This window comes from Pollachius pollachius, assembly GCF_949987615.1.
Source record: "Pollachius pollachius genome assembly, chromosome: 4".
Taxonomy (NCBI): domain Eukaryota; kingdom Metazoa; phylum Chordata; class Actinopteri; order Gadiformes; family Gadidae; genus Pollachius; species Pollachius pollachius.
Window position 1 is genome coordinate 5,347,256 of NC_136937.1, and position 20,526 is coordinate 5,367,781.

A 20,526-nucleotide genomic window follows, 5' to 3' on the forward strand; every position below is an offset into this window, starting at 1 on the left:
ATGTATTTTGCATTTAGTATTTTGTACTATAAAATGTATATTTAATGTTCAAATTTATATTTAATGTTCTTTACTGATATTCTATTTGTAACATGGTGTTTGCTGCTGCTAGAAGTACAATCTATCTATCTATATATCCATAGTTACTTTATTTTCTATAGATGATCAAAGGAGCACGATTAAAGCACAGTGGGAATAATACTGGGAATGTTATTTAGGACATCAGTTTAGATTTACCAGATGCGTAACTTACGTTGGATGCAACACACAGAAACAGTATGTGATGGATATAAACTACAGGGTTTATAGATAAGATGAATGGTGGTTATGGGGTCGGGGTCCCACTGTGTGCTGGACACATTGGGGCTGATCCAGTCTGTTAACTAAACATTTCTAAGACACAGAGTGTGTTCTGCAGTCTCTGCCTCATGGCTTGCTGGACAGACTCATTGTTAACATGAGCGCATATAAACCACAATGTGATTGGCTACTGGCTCGGAGCGCTGTCTCTGGGTGACAGGTCACCTTGCCCCCATAGACCAGCACTGCAAGTCTGTATTTCTTCCAAGAAAAGCCTGTATTGTGGCTCCCTTCCCCTTGGTGACCTCCTGATTCTCACTACTGTTATGGGTCTGCAGGCACGGACGCCGGCTCTCTGAACGTCTCACACGACGCCACACAGCAGCAGACAGACACACACGAATACTCTCACACAAACACAGTCCCCCGTGGGGGCGGGGCCCCAACTGGGGGCGGGCACTGAAGCTCTAGCTGCCCCCTCCCTCTAGGCAGTATATATCCCTCCCTCCCTCCCTCCAGCTCAGGACAAAGTTTGGAAAGTATCAGTGTGAGGGACAGGAGTTTCTGTGCCACGCAAGGCAGCACAACGCCGGCTACTAGGAAGGGAGCGTTACATCAATGAGTTACCAGTTTGGAACTTCCTCACAGTTAGTTTATCACAGATAGGAAGTTCTTCTCGCCGATGTGGATTACTCTGAGGTGACCCCCACCAGGACCCTTAAGTGGATATTAACGTGCGTGCTGAAAGCGATGGTGGCTTACGATGAACTGAGAACCTTGGTGCCTATCAAACGGACTCTCCAGGTGATAGACCTCCAGAACCAGGCCAACAAAGAACTAGAGGTAAGAGAGAGAGACGTGCCAGAATAGATCTTTCTAGACGTTCTCTACTTGTGTCTGTTGTTGCTCCTTCCCCAAAGCAAAGTCCTTCTTGAGCTCCTCTCTCTGATCTGAGTGAATCACTGCCTATCCCTGTCCTTATCTCTTGTGTGGACACACACACTGCTGTGTGTGTGTCCACACAGGTGTGTGTACGAGTGTGTGTGGGTGTGTGGAGTTTTGCTGGGTGCTTGGGTTAGACTTTGACCAGCGACGGCTGATTGAGCTGCGCTTTGGTCCCGGATCAAAGGCTCATCGCCGACCACATCGGTGTGTGTGTGTGTGTGTGTGTGTGTGTGTGTGTGTGGGAGTGTGTGTCTGTGTGGGAGCTTCCCTCCCAACAATGCTGGTAAAGTGTGTATTCTCTAACAACGCACCATGGGTAGCCCTGCTTTTGTGGGGGACCCCGGGAGAGGGGGAAAGGGACGGGGAGGGGAGAGACCGGGGCAGCAGGGGCAGGTTTAGGGTTAGCGGGGGTAGGTAGCGGGAGGTCGGGGGTAGGTGGGATGTTTGTTTTCGGCCGGCCTGGAGCTCTTCAATAGAGGAGGTCAACGAGGATGTAAACGACCTCCGACCCCCCAGAATCTGGCTCCAGGTGTCAGGGGCCCGGTGGCGTTTCAGCCACGCAGTGTGTCTTTAGGCAGCACCCAGGGAGGGGGCTCCTGTGGTGGCCCGGTGCTTCTGCTTTCTCTGGCTGCGGTTCCGTTCCCCAAGGTCGGCCGGGTTGCGATTTTCCAGAAAGCAGAAGTCCGGTCGGAGGGTGAGCGAGGAATGGAGAAGCAAAGCACGAGAGGGTTTCCCTTTTCAGACCTAGTCTGTTCTGTGTGTGTGTGTGTGTGTGTGTGTGTGTGTGTGTGTGTGTTTGTGTGTGTGTGTGTGTGTCAGTGCGTGCGTGTGCGTGTGTGACTTCAAAGAGCCGGTTGCAGGATCACGAGGAGGGTTTTCGGGGGGGCTGCGGTGAGACTGGGGGTCTTGATGTTTATGAGATGATTATCTGGGGTCAGGGGTTTCCCAGGAGCACCACATGTGTGTGTCATGCAGATGCTGCTCAGAGCCTCAAAGCCCGGGCGTTTTGGGTGGGGGTTAGAGTGGTGGGTATGGGTGGGGGCGTTTGTCCCATAGATGACAGCTTTTCTCCGTTATCAGAAACACAAACATCTGTCGGGAAACTGTGTGTCTGTGTGTGTCCGTCTATCTGTGTCGTTCTGTGTGTTTGCGTGTGTGCGTCTGTTTTTGTCTGTGTGTATGTGTATCTGTGTGTGTCTGTGTGACTGTTTTTGTCAGTGTGTGTGTGTGTGTGTGTGTGTGTTTGTCTGTGTGTGTGTGCAGCGCCACACTTTCCAACACACCGCTCTCCGTCCACAAAGCTCCGCTGGCCGTGGCTCTTTTGTTGTTCCAGAACCGCTCTCAAAAGAACAGGAAGCCATAAAGGGAGCACACGTTTCCAATATTGACTCTACCCCCGCCCCCCCCCACCCACGGACACACACACACGCACATACGCACTTGCACACACACACACACACAACAGTAATAGTAACCCTGGTTGGGTGTTCATCTGAGATCAGGGGCTCAGTGGATGGTTTCTGATTTTAGGATGTGGTCGAGGAGGTCTGGTCTGGTCTGGGGTGTCTTCCTGGCGAACTCTGCAGTCTGTCTCGCTCCCCGCCCCGCCCCGCTCCGAGACATCTTTAAAGGACGGCTCTGTAGAGGATGTGTTCCCCAGCTGTGCTCCCGGGGCGCTCCTCTGTTCTGCCGAGGCCGGCCCCAGAGGGCCTGAGTCAGGGGAACTCAAGCAGGCCTCTTTATTTTTACTCCTGTCTGGAGCAAAGGCTCTCAGTGTCAGGTTGGACCGACCGCTCCGCACCCCCTCCATGAACACGTCTCTGGAGGGAGTTATTACACAGGGCTCGCCCCAGCACGTTCTACGCTCTCTCTCTCTCTCTCTCTCTCTCTCTCTCTCTCTCTCTGATCTGTGAGCGCTTTGATGCCCTTGGCCGCCCACCAACCAGCTCTCAGTTCCCCTGCGCCCGAGGGGGGTCCCGTCAGAGGGTGAGGGGGGAGGGTGATCCACCTGGGCCAGGTGCGGTCCTGTAGCTCCTCTCACGCTAGGCTACGGCGGTAGCTGCTGCTGCTGCTGCTGCCCCAGAGGGCCTGCCTCGACACGCAGCCCCCAAACAGACCACACCTGTAGTACCCCCCCTCCCCCACGACGCAACCCCCATGCACACCATTCTCTCTCTCTCTCTCTCGCTCTCTCTCTCCCTGTCTCGCTCTCTCTCTCTCTCTCTCTCTCTCTCTCTCTCTCTCCCTCTCTCGCTCTCTCTCTCCCTGTCTCGCTCTCTCTCTCGCTGTCTCTCTCTCTCTCTCTCTCTCTCTCTCTCTCTCTCTCTCTCTCTCTCTCTCTCTCTCTCTCTCTCTCTCTCTTTGCCTGTGTGTGTGTGTGTGTGCCTCTGTGTGTGTGCCTGCATGCGTGTGTGTGTGTGTGTGTGTGAGACTTTAGCTGCAGAACAGCTGAACTCCGTCCTGTACATTCCCACCATGCCTCCAGACGCCAGCCCCCCCCCTCAGGGGCCCGCGCCCTGAGAACGGCTCTTTGTGCCCCCATAGCCCCCCACCCACCCCCACCCCGGGACCCCCTCTGACCCCGCCAACAGCCGGTGGTGGTGTTGTAGGGGTGGAGGCAGGTGGTGGTGGGCCGCTCCGCCCGACACCACGGAGCCAGGCCTCAATGTGTAGACTTAGGACCCCCCCCCCCCCCCCCCGGGAGGTCACATGGTACCCAGGCTGCTCTACGCCGCCCTGGGAAACCCCCCCGGGTCCTCTTACACCACCCCCCTCCTCGACCCTCCACCCTCCCCTCCATCATCATGTGTTTGACACCCGATCCGGCAGAGCTTAACCTCCTTGTCTCCCCCCTCTCTCCCCTCTCTCCCCTCTCCCCCCCCCCCACCCAGGAACCAAGCACCAAGCGGGTGCGTCCGCTCGGCAGGGTGACGTCGCTAGCTAACTTCATCTCGCCCGTCAGGACCGGGGCGGTGCGACGCTTCGGCCAGACCATCCAGGTGAGACGCGCACACAGACACACACACACACACACACACACGCAGACATGCTCGTAGACACACACACACGCACGCACGCACGCACGCACGCACGCGCTCCAGACAAACAGGCACACGCTGGAAGACACACAGACACACACACACTGATGAGCAGCTTTTCCTTATAGCAAATTAAAAGTGTAAATATAATCAACAAAGATAGAACCATTCTGTAAAAATGGAGATATAGATATCCATACAGATAATACCTGCAGAACGCCTGCCTTGTCTCCCCTCAAGGGACAAGATCTTTAGATTGATGTGAGTGTGAACAGTTTTGACATGGAGGTTAACTCTCTCTCTCTCTCTCTCTTTGCTCAGGCCTCATTCCGGGGCGATGGTAAGACTCCGGTCGCTGCCCAGAAGCCCTGCAGCAAGGCAGCGGCGCCCACCCCCCCCAAGAGGCGGAACAGCACCCTGTGGTCGGAGACGCTGGACGTGCACCAGATGGGCGCCTTCTCCACCCAGGAGATCAAGAGACAAGAGGTGAGGAGCTCTACCCTGCTCCCAGGAGCGCCCAGCACCCAGGGAGAGAGGGGGAGACGGAGAGGGAGAGGGAGAGGTAGACAGGGAGGGAGAGAGAGGCGGGGGGGGGGGAGAGAGAGAGAATATTTAGGGCGGATGTCAGCCAGTCAGCAGAAATATTCTCTGGATCGTAAATCCAGCCGGCACCGTAGCAGTCTGCAATCAAACCCAGGGGGAGAGGGGGAAGTACCAGCTAGATTATCCCCCTCCCCGGCCGGCCAAGCTCTACTCCTTCCTCCCCCTCTCCCCCCTCCTACCTCCCCCTCTCTCCTCCGGCTCCGTCCCCCTCTCTGCCCTCCAATATTACACGGCCGTGTTAACTTCACGCAGCCGTGCAATACCGGCCCCCGATGAGTTGAGGACCGTTCCCCTCAGCCTGGGCTAACGTGGGGCTGGCAGACTTCACACCCCACACAGTACTCTCCCTGTACCCCCACCCCACCCCAACACCGCGACCTGCTCCGAGCCCTACATGGCAGACATCTTAGCCTACTGTCAGTAACCGGGAACACAGAGAGGTTGTTTGTTACAGAGGGGAGGGCGGCGCTTCGGTGGAATCCGTCTTGACGCCACGCTGTAATAGATTGTCTGTTGGATTTTTGTTGCTTGTTTTGAGTTATTTTTAAAATGTACTCCTTCTCCTCCGCCGTCCTCAGGCCATATTTGAGCTGTCTCGCGGAGAGCAGGACCTGATTGAAGACCTCCAGCTCGCACGCAAGGTTTGTGCTATTCACTTCAGGGTAGGGGGGGGGGGGGGGGTTTAAACAAACAGATGAAATCAGCAGCGCTGGCGGAGCTCAGAGACGAGCCTGCCAGAGACTATATAAAGAGAGAGCCCACCATAAAAGTTGTTTGCTCCATCAATGGTATTTTAAAAGTCCCACAGGCCCGATAGAGATGGCTATTCTCAGACCCCCACCATCATCATCATCACCATCATCATCATCATCATCATCATCATCATCATCATCCTCCCTCTCGTCCCGAGTCTCACCCCCTCTCTCCCTCGTCTCCCCCCAGGCGTACCACGACCCGATGCTGAAGCTGTCCATCATGTGCGAGGAGGAGCTGACCCAGATCTTCGGCAACCTGGACGCCTACATCCCCCTTCACCAGGAGCTGCTGGCGCGGCTCTCTGAGGCCACGGGGCCCGACGGCACTGTGGGCCAGGTCGGCCGCATCGTCGTCAGCTGGGTACGTCTCTCCACCGCCGCCGCCATGTTACAACCGGCGGCCATCTTAGAGCCGAACAGGACACACGCCGACTTTAAATTGTGAAATCGCAATGTCATTAAGACGTCAAACATGAGGCATAGATGAGTGCTCCTCAACTATTTCCTGGACAAGGAAATAGTTCTAGGCTCTGTCTTACCGGTATGCCTTCACCCGCCATGTTTGCTGCCAGACGGGACCGACTCGGCCTCTGATTGAAATATTCGGCATGTTATTCAAATGTAAAACATGAGGCATAAAGTGTGTGGTCCCTTCTCTAGGGCTAGTGTCTGGGGAGGGGGGTGGGGGGCAAGGCGACAGTACCGGGGCTCTCTCTAACCTCTCTCTCTCTCTCTCTCTCTCTCTCTCCCTCCCTCCCTGCAGCTGCCCAGGCTGAATGCCTACAGGGACTACTGCAGCAACCAGCTGGCGGCCAAGGCGCTGCTGGACCAGAAGAAGCAGGACCCGCGCGTGCAGGACTTCCTGCAGCGCTGCATCGAGTCGCCCTTCAGCAGGAAGCTGGACCTGTGGAGCTTCCTGGACATCCCGCGCTCGCGGCTGGTCAAGTACCCCCTCCTGCTGCGGGGGATCCTGAGACACACCCCCCCCGGGCACCCGGACACTGGCAGCCTGGAGCAGGCGGTGAGTCCCCGGACCCCCGGACCCCCTGACCCCTTCACAGCGACGCGTTTATGTTCACCGCAGCGAGTGGCGAGGGAGCGTGCTCAGAGCACGTGATCATCCCAGACCAGAATCAGAGCCAGGAGAGCGAGGTTCACTCCAGAGAGTGAGGGCCGTTAGACTAGACCTGTTAAACCAAAGAGCTGACAGAACATAATGTAAAGTAAACATTTAAAGTCCACCACGATGGTTCAAATCATCAAGACTAGTTAAACAGGACTGCGTTGATACAGCGCTTTCCTAGCCGGTGGCCACTCAAAGCGCTTTACAATACTACCAATGCTAACACTCACCCATTCAACCTTCCTGGTACAAGAAAACACAGCGAACGTTCACATTCAGAACGGTGAACCTCTTTCTCATCACCTGCGCCTTCCTCCCCTCAGATCACCATCATCCAGGGCGTCCTGTCCGACATCGACACCAAGAAGGGCGAGTCCGAGTGCCGCTACTACATCGACAAGCTGGACTACCTGGACGAGCGGCAGCGCGACCCCGTCATCGACCAGTGCACCAGCCTGCTCTGCCACGGCGAGCTGCGCAACAAGAGCGGAACGGTGAGCCAACAGGACGATACACTAGGAGCTACGCTTTGCTAGGAGCGCTAGAAAGCACTAAGCTAGGAGGGCTACGCTAGGAGCGCTACGCTAGTAGCTCTACACTAGGAGCTCTACGCTAGGAGAACTACAGTGTGCTGTACATACACACACACACACACTCAGACACACACACTCTCATGCCCATGAAACACATAATTTAACCCCTTTGGAACCTCCCTTCCACAAACACACGACCTCACTGCCATTGGGGGGGGGGGGGGGGCTGACCAAACATGGCCTTCCTTCACAAGCACACGACAACAACAACAACACAACCCCCTCGGATGATATCACCGTCTCTCACACACACACACACACACACACACACACACACACACACACACACACACACACACACGCACACGACCCCCTGGTCTTCTGGGCGGAGGACAGACGCGGCCGAGACCCCATGCTGACGACGCTGTGCGCCCTGTCTCTGCAGAAGCTGCACGTGTTCCTGTTCACCGAGCTGCTGGTGCTGACCCGGCCCGTGAGCCGCGACGGACGGCAGTGCTACCAGGTGTACCGGCAGCCCATCCCGGTCCGGGACCTGGTGCTGGAGGACCTGCAGGACGGGGACGTCCGCATGGGCGGCTCCTTCAGGGGCGCCTTCAGCAACGCAGACAAAGGTGAGACGCCCGGAGACGCAACGCTGAGGGCTCCAGCCGTAACACCACTCTAAAACACCACCCGCAACACCACCCGAAAAGACCACCCTAAAACACCACCCGAAAACACCACCCGAAACACCACCCGAAACACCACCCTAAAACTCATCCCGCCAGCAAAACCCTGAAACACCACCCGAAACACCCCCCTCAAACCCATCCCGCCAGCAAAACCCTAAACCCACACCCTTTACATTAACTCTACTAGCTACTACTACTGCTATTTTGAATTTCAAATGTCATACTTTCCTGACCCAGTCATCCCTCGCCTGGTGTCGGCGACGTGACCCTGTGTTGTGCGCTCCGTGGCTCACCCTGTGCCCGCCTCCTCCCTCTCCTCCTCAGCCAAGAACATCTTCCGGGTGCGCTTCCAGGATCCGAGCTCGGGCCAGTCCCACACGCTGCAGGTCAACGACGTCTTCCACAAGCAGCAGTGGCTCAACTGCCTGCGCAGCGCCATCTCCGTCCACCGCCCGCTGCCGGAGCCCGCCGCCACCGCCGCCGCCGCCGCCTCCACCGCCGCCCCCTCCACCCCACTCCCGGACGTCCGCTCCAAGCGCCGGCCCTCCTCCGTCTCCGCCATCGTCCACATGGAGGAGGTCGACGAGAACGCCGCCGCCGGCGCCACGCCCCGCTCCCAGTCGGCGCCGTGCTCGCCCTGCGGCAGCGAGGACCCCGCCCCGGGCCTCACCTCCTCCTCCTCCTCCTCCTCCTCCTCCTCCTCCTCCTCCTCCTCCGCCACCGCCTCCCCGTCCACGTCTCCGTCCTCCACCCTGTCCTCCTCCTCCGACTCCCCCCTGGTCTCCCCCACGCCGAGGAAAGGCAAGAAGGACAAGCGGTCTCTGTGCTCGTTAGGGAAGAGGAAGGAGACTATGGTGTGAGACACACACCCCCCCCTCCCGTAGAGGAGGAAGACAACACAGGACCCCTGGACGCTTGGGTCACTCTAGGCCTGTACGTGGAAGCGTAGTGGGCACTTAAACCCCAAGGTGGAGGACTTCTGGCGGGCAGGCTCGAGGTTTGGGCACCTGGCCACATGCCCCCCGTCTGTATTTATGTTTTGTGGCGGCGAGTGTGTTGGCACCGCAGTATTGTGTGTCGTTGTCCACCTAGGCAGCTATTGGAGAGACAGCCCCCCCATCCGGGGCGGTCCTCTTCCTGGGTGTAGACCCCCAGGGTGCAGTATTCAGAGGAGACCCCCTGCGGAGGGGTTGTTACAGGGGGGGGGGTGAGGTGGGACTCCTACGGCGAGCTTCCCGCTGTGTTTACTGTTGTTTGTTATTTAAGCATTATTTTTATTTAGCGTCGCCGGGTCTCTCCTTCGAAGCGGAGGGAAGTCTGGGACTGATTTAATATTAATCTGTATTTACTGTAGCTCTTTGTTGTTCGTCAGAGGCAGCACTGTCTGTTGATTGTAGCCAAAGTTATTTGAAACTTTCAGTGATGAGGGATGGACGGACAAATGAGGATGAGGACAAATATGAGGACAAATATACAAAGCGATCTGTTTTTTTTTTTTATTACCAACACATTATTTTTATTTTGGTACAAATGACAAAAAATTATTATCGTTTTCTTGGTGAACAAGTCTTATTTTTGTACATTCCTTTTACAAACAGATGTTAACAACCGGGCAATTATTTTTTAACTGCGTTCACTGCAGCCAGAGACATTGTAATATAAAGATAATTCACCTTATAACTACGTTGCTACGAGAGTAGCCACCACCGCGGCAACGGTTCAATGTTGGAGAACCGGATTTGGGGGGAGAGGTTTAAATGTACTTTAAAAACCAAACCCTACAACTTTATAACCTGAACCATGTTGGTTTACCAAGCGAACGGATCCGGAGACGGATCTGTTGCTGCCGGCTCGCTCGGGAGCAGAGCGAGAACGGAGCGAGAAACGGACTAAACGTTCCCGGAACGTTGGGAAAGAAGAAGAAAAAGAGAAGGTTTTCGGAAGATTTGAGAGCGATGGGAATAGAAAAGAAACAGAGGAAGTTGGAAAAGTGTAGAAGGAATTGTTGGCCGGTAACGGTCAGCGAGAGATGTTTGGATCAGTGACTCTGTGATGCTGTGTGTCGCGACAACTTTGGAGACTTTCCATCGTGTCGTAGCGCCATGTGATATGGATCAATAGATCTTGGCACACAGAGCACCGGTGAAGCACTGGGTTGGTTCAGAGGGAGACAGTATGTTGGGGAAGGGAGAGGATTAAGAGGATTCTGGATGTGATGAGTTTAATGTAAAGAACGGCATAAAAAAAAAACACAACATGGGGGCGAGAGAGTCCACATGGAAGTGGTGTAAATGAATAATTAAAGAACAATAAAGATCTGTGTAAGATTTACATCAAACTGTTTGTTGTCCGCGTTCTCCTTCTGATCTTTTGTAAATGTATAAGAATTCTGGTCTTTGTATATAATAATGCGTAATCTTTGTAAGGATTAGTGCATGTAAGGCACCTCACACTTCGGTGCTGCAATCACTTGAATTAAGTTGAGACCAAATAAGGAAATGACCCAAGTCAGTGAGGCGATTATGATTGGCTGATTCTTGGTGCACGTCCACTGGCCCTGAAATGCTAAATACATCAGCAAATCACAAAACACACCAGCAAATCATAAAAACACCAGCAAATCGCCAAGTGGCCAATAGAAACCAACCACCTTAGAACCTTCTAGAGAATCCTAGACCGCTTCTAAAGGTTTCGCTGTAAATAGTTGTCCTGGTTGATGGACCTCACCGTAGATCAGAGACCGACCATGAAAGTGTGGGCCCCCTTATAGTGTGAGGGACATGGGGGAGAATTAGCACTTTGCTGGGGTCCTATTTGATGTCCCCTGGGGCTAATGGAGATGTTTACCTATGGGGACGGCCCAACTAGCATAAATCAGCTGGTTTCATTGAAGCTAGTTTCACATGTAAGCGAGACTGTCTCAGTTCCTAAACGAAAACATACTAAAAGCTCTGGCGAGGACACCCTTACTTAATAACTTTGCACTTTTTTTGTATTTATTTATTGTATTTTAACTTATTAAGTATGTCTTAGGAAATGTGTGTTGTTATGTCTGTCTTGAAGCTGCTGTGGCACTGTCATTTCCAGTAAAGGTTTACTAAAGGATCTATCTATCTATCTTATAGCAATGAGCAGAACGCTCTGTTCTTTGCATAGTTATTCTCCGCATTCTGGGGTGAAAATCCAAGTGAGAACTCTTCCACGGCTCGTCATAGTCGTTCCGTCTGGACTCGTCTGCGTCAGGAAAGCTCGCTGTGGTCGGTGCGGTTCGTGACTCAATCCGTGTGGAGCAGCTGACTGCGATCTCTGAGGTGCTGCTGCTAATGTGTGGCAGTAATACGACCTGTATCTGGCTGGGTAAGAGACGCCCGGTTACTGCCAAGAACCACACAGCACATGTAATAAGCAGCAGTCGCCTCAGGCCTGCCGCTCCAAGGGGAAGGACTCAGAGTCTTCCCCGGTGCTCTCCCCAGAAGACCGCTCGTACGTGGCCTCTAGCTACTCGGCCTCATTATGCACTGGGCAAACGTGCTAGCTACATGCGGCTAGCTTCATGCTGCTAGCTACATGCCTCTAGCTACATGGCCTCTAGCTACATGCCTCTAGCTACATGGCCTCTAGCTACGTGGCCTCTAGCTACATGCCTCTAGTTAAATGCCTCTAGCTACATGCCTCTAGCTACATGCCTCTAGCTACATGCCTCTAGCTACATGCCTCTATCTACATGCTCCTAGCTAAATGGCGGGAGCGTACCTATGTTCCCCAAGTCCTATGTTCCCCGCTTTGTATGTGACCGGAGCCCTGTGAGCAAATCTTTTTTTCGTAGGATGGTAGGGGCAAGTACCGCCTTTTTCGCCTCTGATTCGCCTGTGATTGTTTAGAATGGCTCTCCTCCGATTGGTTAGGGTTAGGTTTAGGGTTAACCCTCACCCTAACCCTAACCCTAACCATAACCCTAAACCTGACCCTAACCCTTTGCACCCGGGGAACATAGGACCTGGGGAACATAGGGATGATCCCAATGGCCTCTAGCTACTTGGCCTCTAGCTACATGCCGCTAGCTACAGAGCCTCTAGCTACTTGGCCTCTAGCTACTTTGCCACTAGCCACATGCCTCTATCTACATGCCGCTAGCTACTTGGCCTCTAGCTACCTGCCGCTAGCTACAGGGCCTCTAGCTACCTGCCTCTTGCTACATGCCTCTAGCTACAGGGCCTCTAGCTACATGCCTCTAGCTACATGCCTCTAGCTACATGCCTCTAGCTACTTGGCCTCTAGCTACCTGCCTCTTGCTACATGCCTCTAGCTACAGGGCCTCTCGCTACATGGCGCTAACGACAAGCTGCTATATGGCCTCTCTATGGACTCTGCCAACAAGCTAGTTAGGCTTTCAGCCCCGCTTGTGGAGCTTTGCTTTCTCACGTCTGTTTCTCAGAAAGAACAACCTTATTTTTTCCCCCCGTCAGTTTCGATCGAACCAGAGCTCATATCTCATGCAGCCAAGGTTCAGCATAGATAGGAGCCAACCAGTCGAAACCAAACTGCTGGACAGCTCATCAGGATGTTGGATCATCTCACTGGACCCGACCATCCAAATAGTACAACAAGACACCCTCTCTGTCAACATTATTTCATCTTTGCCGAAGGGAACAGTGACCTCTTTCCTCTTTAGCACTGACCTTTAACCCTGTAAACCCACCAGATAGCAGGCCGTGTGATGCTGTTTGTTCCTGGGTTGTGTTCCATAAAAGGGGACTTCAGTCGGTCGTTACGCTTTATCAGCAGCTGTGGTGGAAGATTAGCTCATCGAGTCTTGAGTCAATGAGAAAGAAAACAGATGTTCACGCTGCTGAGAAGATACAGATGAGGAAATGGATTTAGTGTTCCTGTGGATGAAGGAGATTCTATATAAGGCTGAAAACATGTGGGTGGGCATAGCTCAGGAGGTAGAGCAGGTTGACTTGTAACCGGAAGGTTGCTACTAATGTAAATGTAAAACACACACCAGGGCCCAGGGTGAAACGTATATTCAGATGACGTTGAAAACAAGTTCACCTGTCCCCTTAGGTCTTGAGACATGGCTTTCTGCTGTTGCGTATCAACATGAATCAGCAGCTTGTTTCAAAAAGACGTGTTAGGCGGAGGGAGGGCCCCACTTTGAGGGCTCTCATTAAAAAAAACCTTCTAATCATACGCGGTTGCAGAACCTTTCCTTTTCCCGATTATTATAATTTGGGAGATTTGGCGTTTGCATAATCAACACACACACGCAACACAGCATTATTATGATACGCATCGTGTCACCGGTTTCTGTTAAGCAATAAGTATGCATGGTTCCCTAGCAACGAGATATAACCCTCAAGATATGACCTCCAAAATCAACAGTTTGTTGAGTAAAAAACTAATCGTGAGGAGGCTGACCTTCCTGTGCCGACTCTCTGTGCTACGAGGTTCTCGTTCAGCAGCTCCCGTCCCCGTTTCAGAAGAGGCCCTGGGGGTCTGATGTGTGATGGACCAAACCAGCTGCCTGTCCCTCACAGTCATCCATCAACACCCCCACCCTCGCACCACACCAACCCCCGTCCGTCTGTCCACACCTGGCCCCCACGAAGCACTCTGCTGCTGAAGCTAAAGGGCCGATTATGGTTCCACGTAGACGCAACGCAAGGGGGTTTATGGAACCATTACGTCCTTGCAGACCCTCCTTGCGTCCATCGTAAGGGCCTGACGCGCGCCTGCCAAAAGATTGTAACCTTGCTTCGAGGTGACGCAGCAGCAAGGGCTGTGATTGGTCCGCTCACTAAAACCCGACGCAGAACCAAAACAGGTTCACGACTGCGTCAAAATGGCTGCATCGAAGCGACTGCGTGGTCATTGCATTTTGTCAACGTGGAACCATAACTGAGTCTTTTGAAACCACATCCTCCTAGCAAGCTCGCTCGCCCCCCCTGGGTGGTGTGTTAACTCTCCAGTCATGATGGGGGGGGGAACTGGAACAGTCATTACTTCTTCAAACCTGTTCCAGATCGCTGGAGGTCTGTGTAGCAAGCGCTGTGTTACCGTAAACAGATGGGGAACATTTGGCTGTTGCTTCATTCCGGAATTGAAAAGTGTTGATAAATGTGCAACTCTGGAGTAGATGTTCCTGCTATGTCCTTGGGACAAGTTCCTAAAGGTGGTGGGGGGGTTCACAGATTCAGGTTTATCTACCGAGCACGCAGCCCTGGGCCGAGTTTAAGCAATTTGTGCGGCTAAGTAGTCACTATTGTTATCTGCTAGAAACACAGAGCTGTCAGTATCTGCCCCCTCTCAAAGCCTCGGGGTGAATCCACCAGAACGCTTCACGTTAATCAGGTCACAGACAAGGGAATGAATTGTTTGGTTGGAAACTTGTGTTAAAGTGCAGCGCTGTGTAGTAGTCTGCTTAATGTCATTATTACTACATCATACCAATCATGCTTTAATCATGTTTTTTTTGGTTGATTTTCTGATTCATGCTCATGTGCAAATCAATAGTTAATCATAATTTAACTATAAAAAGAACACACATCACTCTGTTCTATACCATAACGCTGTATTTGGTGGATCTGCATCAAACGTCTTTCTGCAGTTATAACCTCCAGCCAGATAGAGCGTTGGAGTCACAAGAAGCACTCTTAGAGCTGAGCTTCTCAGTCTACCTCCAGGGGGGGGGAGCCCCCCTCCCCCCCCCCCCCCCCCCGGACCCCCTGCTGTCGGCCCAGGACCTCTCACCACCGCCGGACGTCCCACGACTGTTCGCTGGGCCGTGGGCGATGAACACGGTCATGTCAATCCCTGCATGCATGGTGAAAAGGCCAAAGTGTTCAGCTCCCACACACCAGTGGAGCGACAGCATAATGCACCATATTGTCTTATTAAATAACATGCACAAACAGTAGGCTGTCTGGTTTCGTGTGTTCTCCGGTATTGTCTGTGAGGGAACAGTAGCCTGTTTGAGTGGATCGGGTGCTCGTGGAGAAAGACTGGGAATTACCTCTTTAACAAAACATATTAGATCGGTTTACCTAACACACACACACATTGTCACATACCCACACACACAGTGTCACACAGACACACACACACACACACAAAGTTGCACACACACACACGCACACACACACACAATGAAAGCTTCAAAACAACATCCAGTCAGCATCACTCGGGGCCTCTTCTAGAAGGGCGGGGGTCCAACGGGTTTGCTCCGGCCCTCGGCCTGAGAGCCCAGGCTGATGTTTATGTCAAACATAACGCAGCTCTGACTCATCGGGACGTCCTGGGTCGTCGGAGGGAGGAGAGTCCCGGATCCAAGCCGTCACTCAGGACCTGTCCCCCAGGTACTTTCCTCCGTCTCCGCATCTGAGAGATTTCCTTCTTGCCCCGGGGAAAGACAAAATAAAGAACTTGAAAGACGACTTCACATGAGCCCAAACCTTTTGTGTTCTCTGTTTCAGGACGACGTTTGTTTTCATTCGTTAAGCTTAATTAACTGTAACTCTGGTGATTCACATCAGAGCCAAACTACAGTAGCCAAACTAGTTCCTTTGTCATCTTCTGTAGATGTATCAGTTTTGTATTGAGTAACGATGCTGTCATAAAAGTGAACGTTTGTCTGATCGCTAGATAGCAGCTTGTGAATCACAGATAAGAGCTAAATCGGAGATCAGAGATAAATTAGAGATCCGAATTAAGGTGACGACAGAGAAGTAGGAAAGGTCGTTTCAGTAGTTCTGAACCTGGTGGTGAAAGTGTTTCCTTACAGACGCACAGCGATACACACTGAAATGACATTTAAAATACTACCTATGGGTCGTCAAGTAATTCCAGTACATCTGCTTAATAGAAAGATGCTTAGGTCTACGTTTTAAATTTCCTGTCGAGTTTAGTGAGAGAGAGAGAGTCATTGGGTTTGGCTGACTTTTTTGTTTTCTTTGGATGCATGTGAGAAACAGTCGGTCGGTTTCTGTTTTAATGTGTATTATTATCATATTATTAAACCTCTTTATGCTGTGATGAATTTGAGCAATAGCAGCGTTTTCTACTTTATTTTCTTTTGAGCTCTTCATTGGGTTAGAGGAGCTGGTTCAATACTAATCCGTGCATCCCCTTTGTACCCAGAAACACATTGATTCAGCTCAAGCTCAGGGTATATGGTGAGACGCCTGCTGACATCCTCGTGTAAAACTCTGTCAACAAGTTGTTTACTGATCCTGTGTCAGCCTCTGTTGTTGTTATATGTTCTCTCTGGGCCACAGGAAACGCACCCTGCTGTTTCGGACGACAGCTACAGACCACCTGTTCACTATTCTGCTGACTAAAGATAGCTTATTAGAGATAACAAGTTGTTGATACAAGTTGTTGATGAGTGTTGAAATGAAACCCAACATCTTTCCCAGACCCACGCACAGAAATGTGTGGACGTTAATCTCAGAACCTCAGGTCCTAAACGTTCTGCATCTTACAAGAAGCTAAGATCGACCTTCTATTAGCAAGTGTTTGAGTTTAGAGAGGAGAAATCTCTCTCTCTCTCTCTCTCTCTCTCTCTCTCTCTCTCTCTCTCTCTCTCCCTCCCTCCCCGCGGGCATGAACTAATACACAATGATCCACATCCCACGTGAAGGAACATTGCGTTCGTTTATATTTGCGAGCGTGTGTATATGTGGGGGCGCGTGTGCATATGTTCTGTGTGTATATAGGACAGTGTGTGTGTGTGTGTGTGTGTTTGCATTTTTTCTGAATCTGTGCAGTGAAGACACCCGTGTACATCAACAGCAGAGGACATGTCATTCAGACGGGGGCGGGACTGTGATTTTTGGGAACTGCTGTGAGTGATGGGCTCCTTGCTGACAGATAGATCCCCAGGAGAAGATACGGTCAAGTGTGAGTACATCTGAACTGATCACTTCAACCCTTGAGGGCGAACTGACCTCAGTCCTGTTAGAGAGTGGCCAGATTCACCCAGTCGGCCACTACTTAAAAAGCCTTTTTGTAACATGCCATATAACTGCCAGTGTTTCAGATCCAAACAGATAACGGTTGTGTTTAGGCTTTAGGAAGTCGGTATCAGACACCTAGCTGCTCAAAGAGACTTCAAATCTCTCAAAGTCTCTAAGCCGCAGTGTTCTCATAAGCTACTGAGCCACTTGCAGGAAGCTTCTGACAGAGCGAAGACGACGAAGACGTGTCAGCGGGAACATCACAAAGAAACCGTGTGTGTGATGTGGCCTTCACGGTGAACTCAGGACGCAGACAAGACACGGGTAATCACCGCAGATGAGCACGTCCTGCTTCCCATGTGCCTGTGCGGTCGCTACTTACCCCGGACCACACAGACTCCCAGCTCAGCACTCCGACCTGGGAGGAGATTCCCAGGATTTAAACCTGCAACCTGTGTGGTCCGTCCACTCTCCGCTGTCCTCCCGGACCCAGGGATAACAACCAAACTTCAATGCTCGGAATTCTGTCTGGAGTTGAAATATCTTTACGTACGGAGGAATGCATTGCGCCCCCTCTATTTACTGTTGACGTTTTTAGTCGTTTTGCAGACGGTTCGGTACACTCGTACAAGATGATTTTACCCAGGCCAGACATTCCAATTCCGTCAAACCGGCCTGCAAAATGTAAAGCATGTGGTGTGTGTTCCTCTGCCTCCCGGCTCCACAGAGACGGGGACACGGTGTACGGCGTGTTTCTCGCTGAACGGGGGCAGGGTAGTCGGTGCAGTTCCACTAATCGGTGGTTAACCTGCAACTCTTTGTGGAGCTGGGGGCTTGGCGATCCAGTCTGCGGCTGCTCTGACTACACACATACACTCACACACAGGCGCACATGCAAACACATGCACAAGCACAAACACACAAACATACAAACACATGCACACATACACACACACGTGCAGGCGCGTGCACACACACACACACACACACAAACACACGCAAAGGTGTGCACACACAGACACACACACACACACGTGCATGCAAAAACACACAAACACAAACACTAACAAGTGCATGCACAAACACACACACACACACACACACACACACAAACACGTGCACTGGCCTTAGGCTTCCTGTACACAGGAGTTAAAAGCTTACCAGCCTCAATGCTGCCTGGAGGTTGAACCAAAGGTGTTTTGGAACAAAGAAGACATGAACATTATTGTGTAACGGCAATCATTGAACCTTTCTGAAAACAGGAAGGCCCCAGGTGGAATGCCGCAGCCTCCATCATCTTTATAGGAGAACAACAAGTCTAGACAACATGAGAAACACAACAGAAGACAAAAGACAACGTAGACGCCATCCTATAAACGGCACAGAAGCCACGTTCATCATAATGAGGGTCTGATGGATCAGTCTAAAAAGTTGCTTCGACGACATTAAAACATCCACAGACATCACCAGACCAGGAAAGGACCCCCTAGACTTGCTACACCACTTCCTTCAGAAGCTCCACTGATGGTAGTGGGGCTAGTATTGTCATGCTTATGAGTAGTACTAATACAATGAGGTTGTTTACAGAATGATCATAGGCTGGGGTCAAAGGTCAGGGTCAGGGTCCAGGTTCAGGGTCTGGGGTCAAGAGTGTGGGGTCCAGGTACCACGGCCCGGGTCCAGGGTCAGGGTGTGGGTCTGGGTCTGGGTCGAGGGTCAGGGTCCAGGGTCCAGCTACGGGTCCAGGGTAAGGGTCAGGGTCCAGAGTCTGGGTCCAGGGTCAAAGTCAGTGTCCAGGGTCCGGCTCCAGCTCCGGTCCATGGCCCAGGCTCTAGGTTCGGTCTGGACCCTGGCTGACCCGGGAGCTGTGGGGGTGTGAGGGAGAGGAAGGAGGAGACGATGGCGTAATGACTGTGATCTTCCTCCAGACCTTCCCATCGAGCGCTCCAGACATCAAAGCCAGCAGCCCGCCTGAGTACCTCTGAGAGGCCACCCGTTTCATCACTGACATCAGGACCCAGAGCGGTCTTTGAAGCCCCCCCCCCCCCCCCCCCACCAGAACCCCCCCCAACATCCACTTCTAATTAGGGCCCGCTCGTTTCACTCTCTTATTTTCCTTTCCTCCTTCCTCCTTCTCTTTTCAAGTGTGTGCGAATGTCTGGTTCCTGGTTGGCAGGTGATTCACCGCGGTTCTCAGTCGTCTCCTCTCTCCTCTGTGGGGTTCCTGGTTCTCCGGAGGTTCTCTGTGTTGTTGTTCTTGATTCTCAAGAGGTTTATCTCTCCTCTGTGTGGTATTTGGTTCTCCTCTCTCCTCTGTGTGGTTCCTGGTTCTCCGGGGGTTCTCTGTGTTGTTGTTGGTTCTCAGGAGTCTCCTCTCTGCTGTGTGTGGTTCCTGGTTCTCCTCCCTCCTCTGTGTGGTTCCTGGTTCTCCTCTCTCCTCTGTGTGGTCTCCTGGCCCTGCTGCGTAATAATTAATTGCGAAGCTTAATTTGAGGCGGCTCGCTCGATCCTGCAGAAACGGTTGAAATGAAAAACAAATGTCCCTTTAAGCCAGAGAAACGCAACAATGAAGGCGAGCTGGCTCGATGTCCACTGGGGGATTGGCGGGGATAACATCTCTAATCACAGGGTCAGAGGTCAGTCAGGCCATTCATTTGATCTTTTAACATCAACAACTTTTTCTCGCCGCTGGGAGGATATTCCCACACTTCTGTAAACTCAGAATATACCATATGTTTGGACCAAATATCGAAATACTTGGTTCTGGATCAATCGTCTGATTTATAAACCTGGACATGCTGTTGTTGAGTTCTGTTGTTGAGTTCTTACAAAATCCCTCCAAAATATTAAAGTGCTGACTTCACGTCGCAATGTCAAAATGCCAAACGAAGCAAAGCCAAATAATCAGCGATGCACACATCTGTCCAGCGCTGGGAACCAGGTCGGCTAGGCGATACTAATGGGGCGCAACGCAAACATGCCGACATCTCAAACAACTCAACGATGAAATTCTGAGCATGCCAACGACGCCGTTGACACACGCACATCATACATCGAAACGGAAGTCTCGATATTTGAAAATACTTTTCATCTCATGCCCGCGAACCTCTTAAAGTTCCCGTCGCCCTGGGGTGGAACGCCTCGTCGAGAAAGACTGACTGGCGGTAATCAGCCTTGATGAGCGACATCACATCGACGTGTCAGCTTCCGGGGACGTCTCCTGTCTCGCTCTGCGCGGCTCACTGAACGCAGTAGGTCATCAGGGAGCCCAGGTGACCTCGCTGGGTGTTTTATGGAGGCGCTCAGGGAACATAGCGATCTGCAGGACGCCTAACAGCAGAGCCCTCAGGCGGCAGACGGTGTTCAACAGGCTTCTGTGTGGAGCTGATTCAGCAGGTGACGCCCTAAAGGGGGTCAAAAGGGTGACTGGTTTGATTGCAAAGAGGAGTTGCGTGTTCTTGCGAGCGCTGGAGGTGTGGAGGGATGGTGGTGCAACCTGTTTTTTCATAGGTGTGTTTGTTTTTCCCTTGGACCTTGAAGTTCAATTTTAGGGCTTTGCACTCTGCAATTATGTTTCTAT

The 20,526-nt window shown here is 52.2% G+C and overlaps 1 protein-coding gene across 1 annotated transcript; it reads left to right on the plus strand.

Moving 5' to 3' along the window:
- Positions 1-840: 840 nt before the first annotated feature.
- On the plus strand, positions 841-10,292 carry net1 (neuroepithelial cell transforming 1). Its single transcript, XM_079734638.1, has 9 exons — positions 841-1,143; positions 4,137-4,244; positions 4,605-4,769; positions 5,465-5,527; positions 5,829-6,002; positions 6,405-6,662; positions 7,088-7,258; positions 7,743-7,929; positions 8,314-10,292. The coding sequence occupies exons 1-9, from the start codon at positions 1,051-1,053 to the stop codon at positions 8,847-8,849; spliced, it is 1,755 nt and encodes a 584-aa protein (XP_079590764.1). The 5' UTR covers positions 841-1,050; the 3' UTR covers positions 8,850-10,292.
- The last annotated feature ends 10,234 nt before the right edge of the window (positions 10,293-20,526 follow it).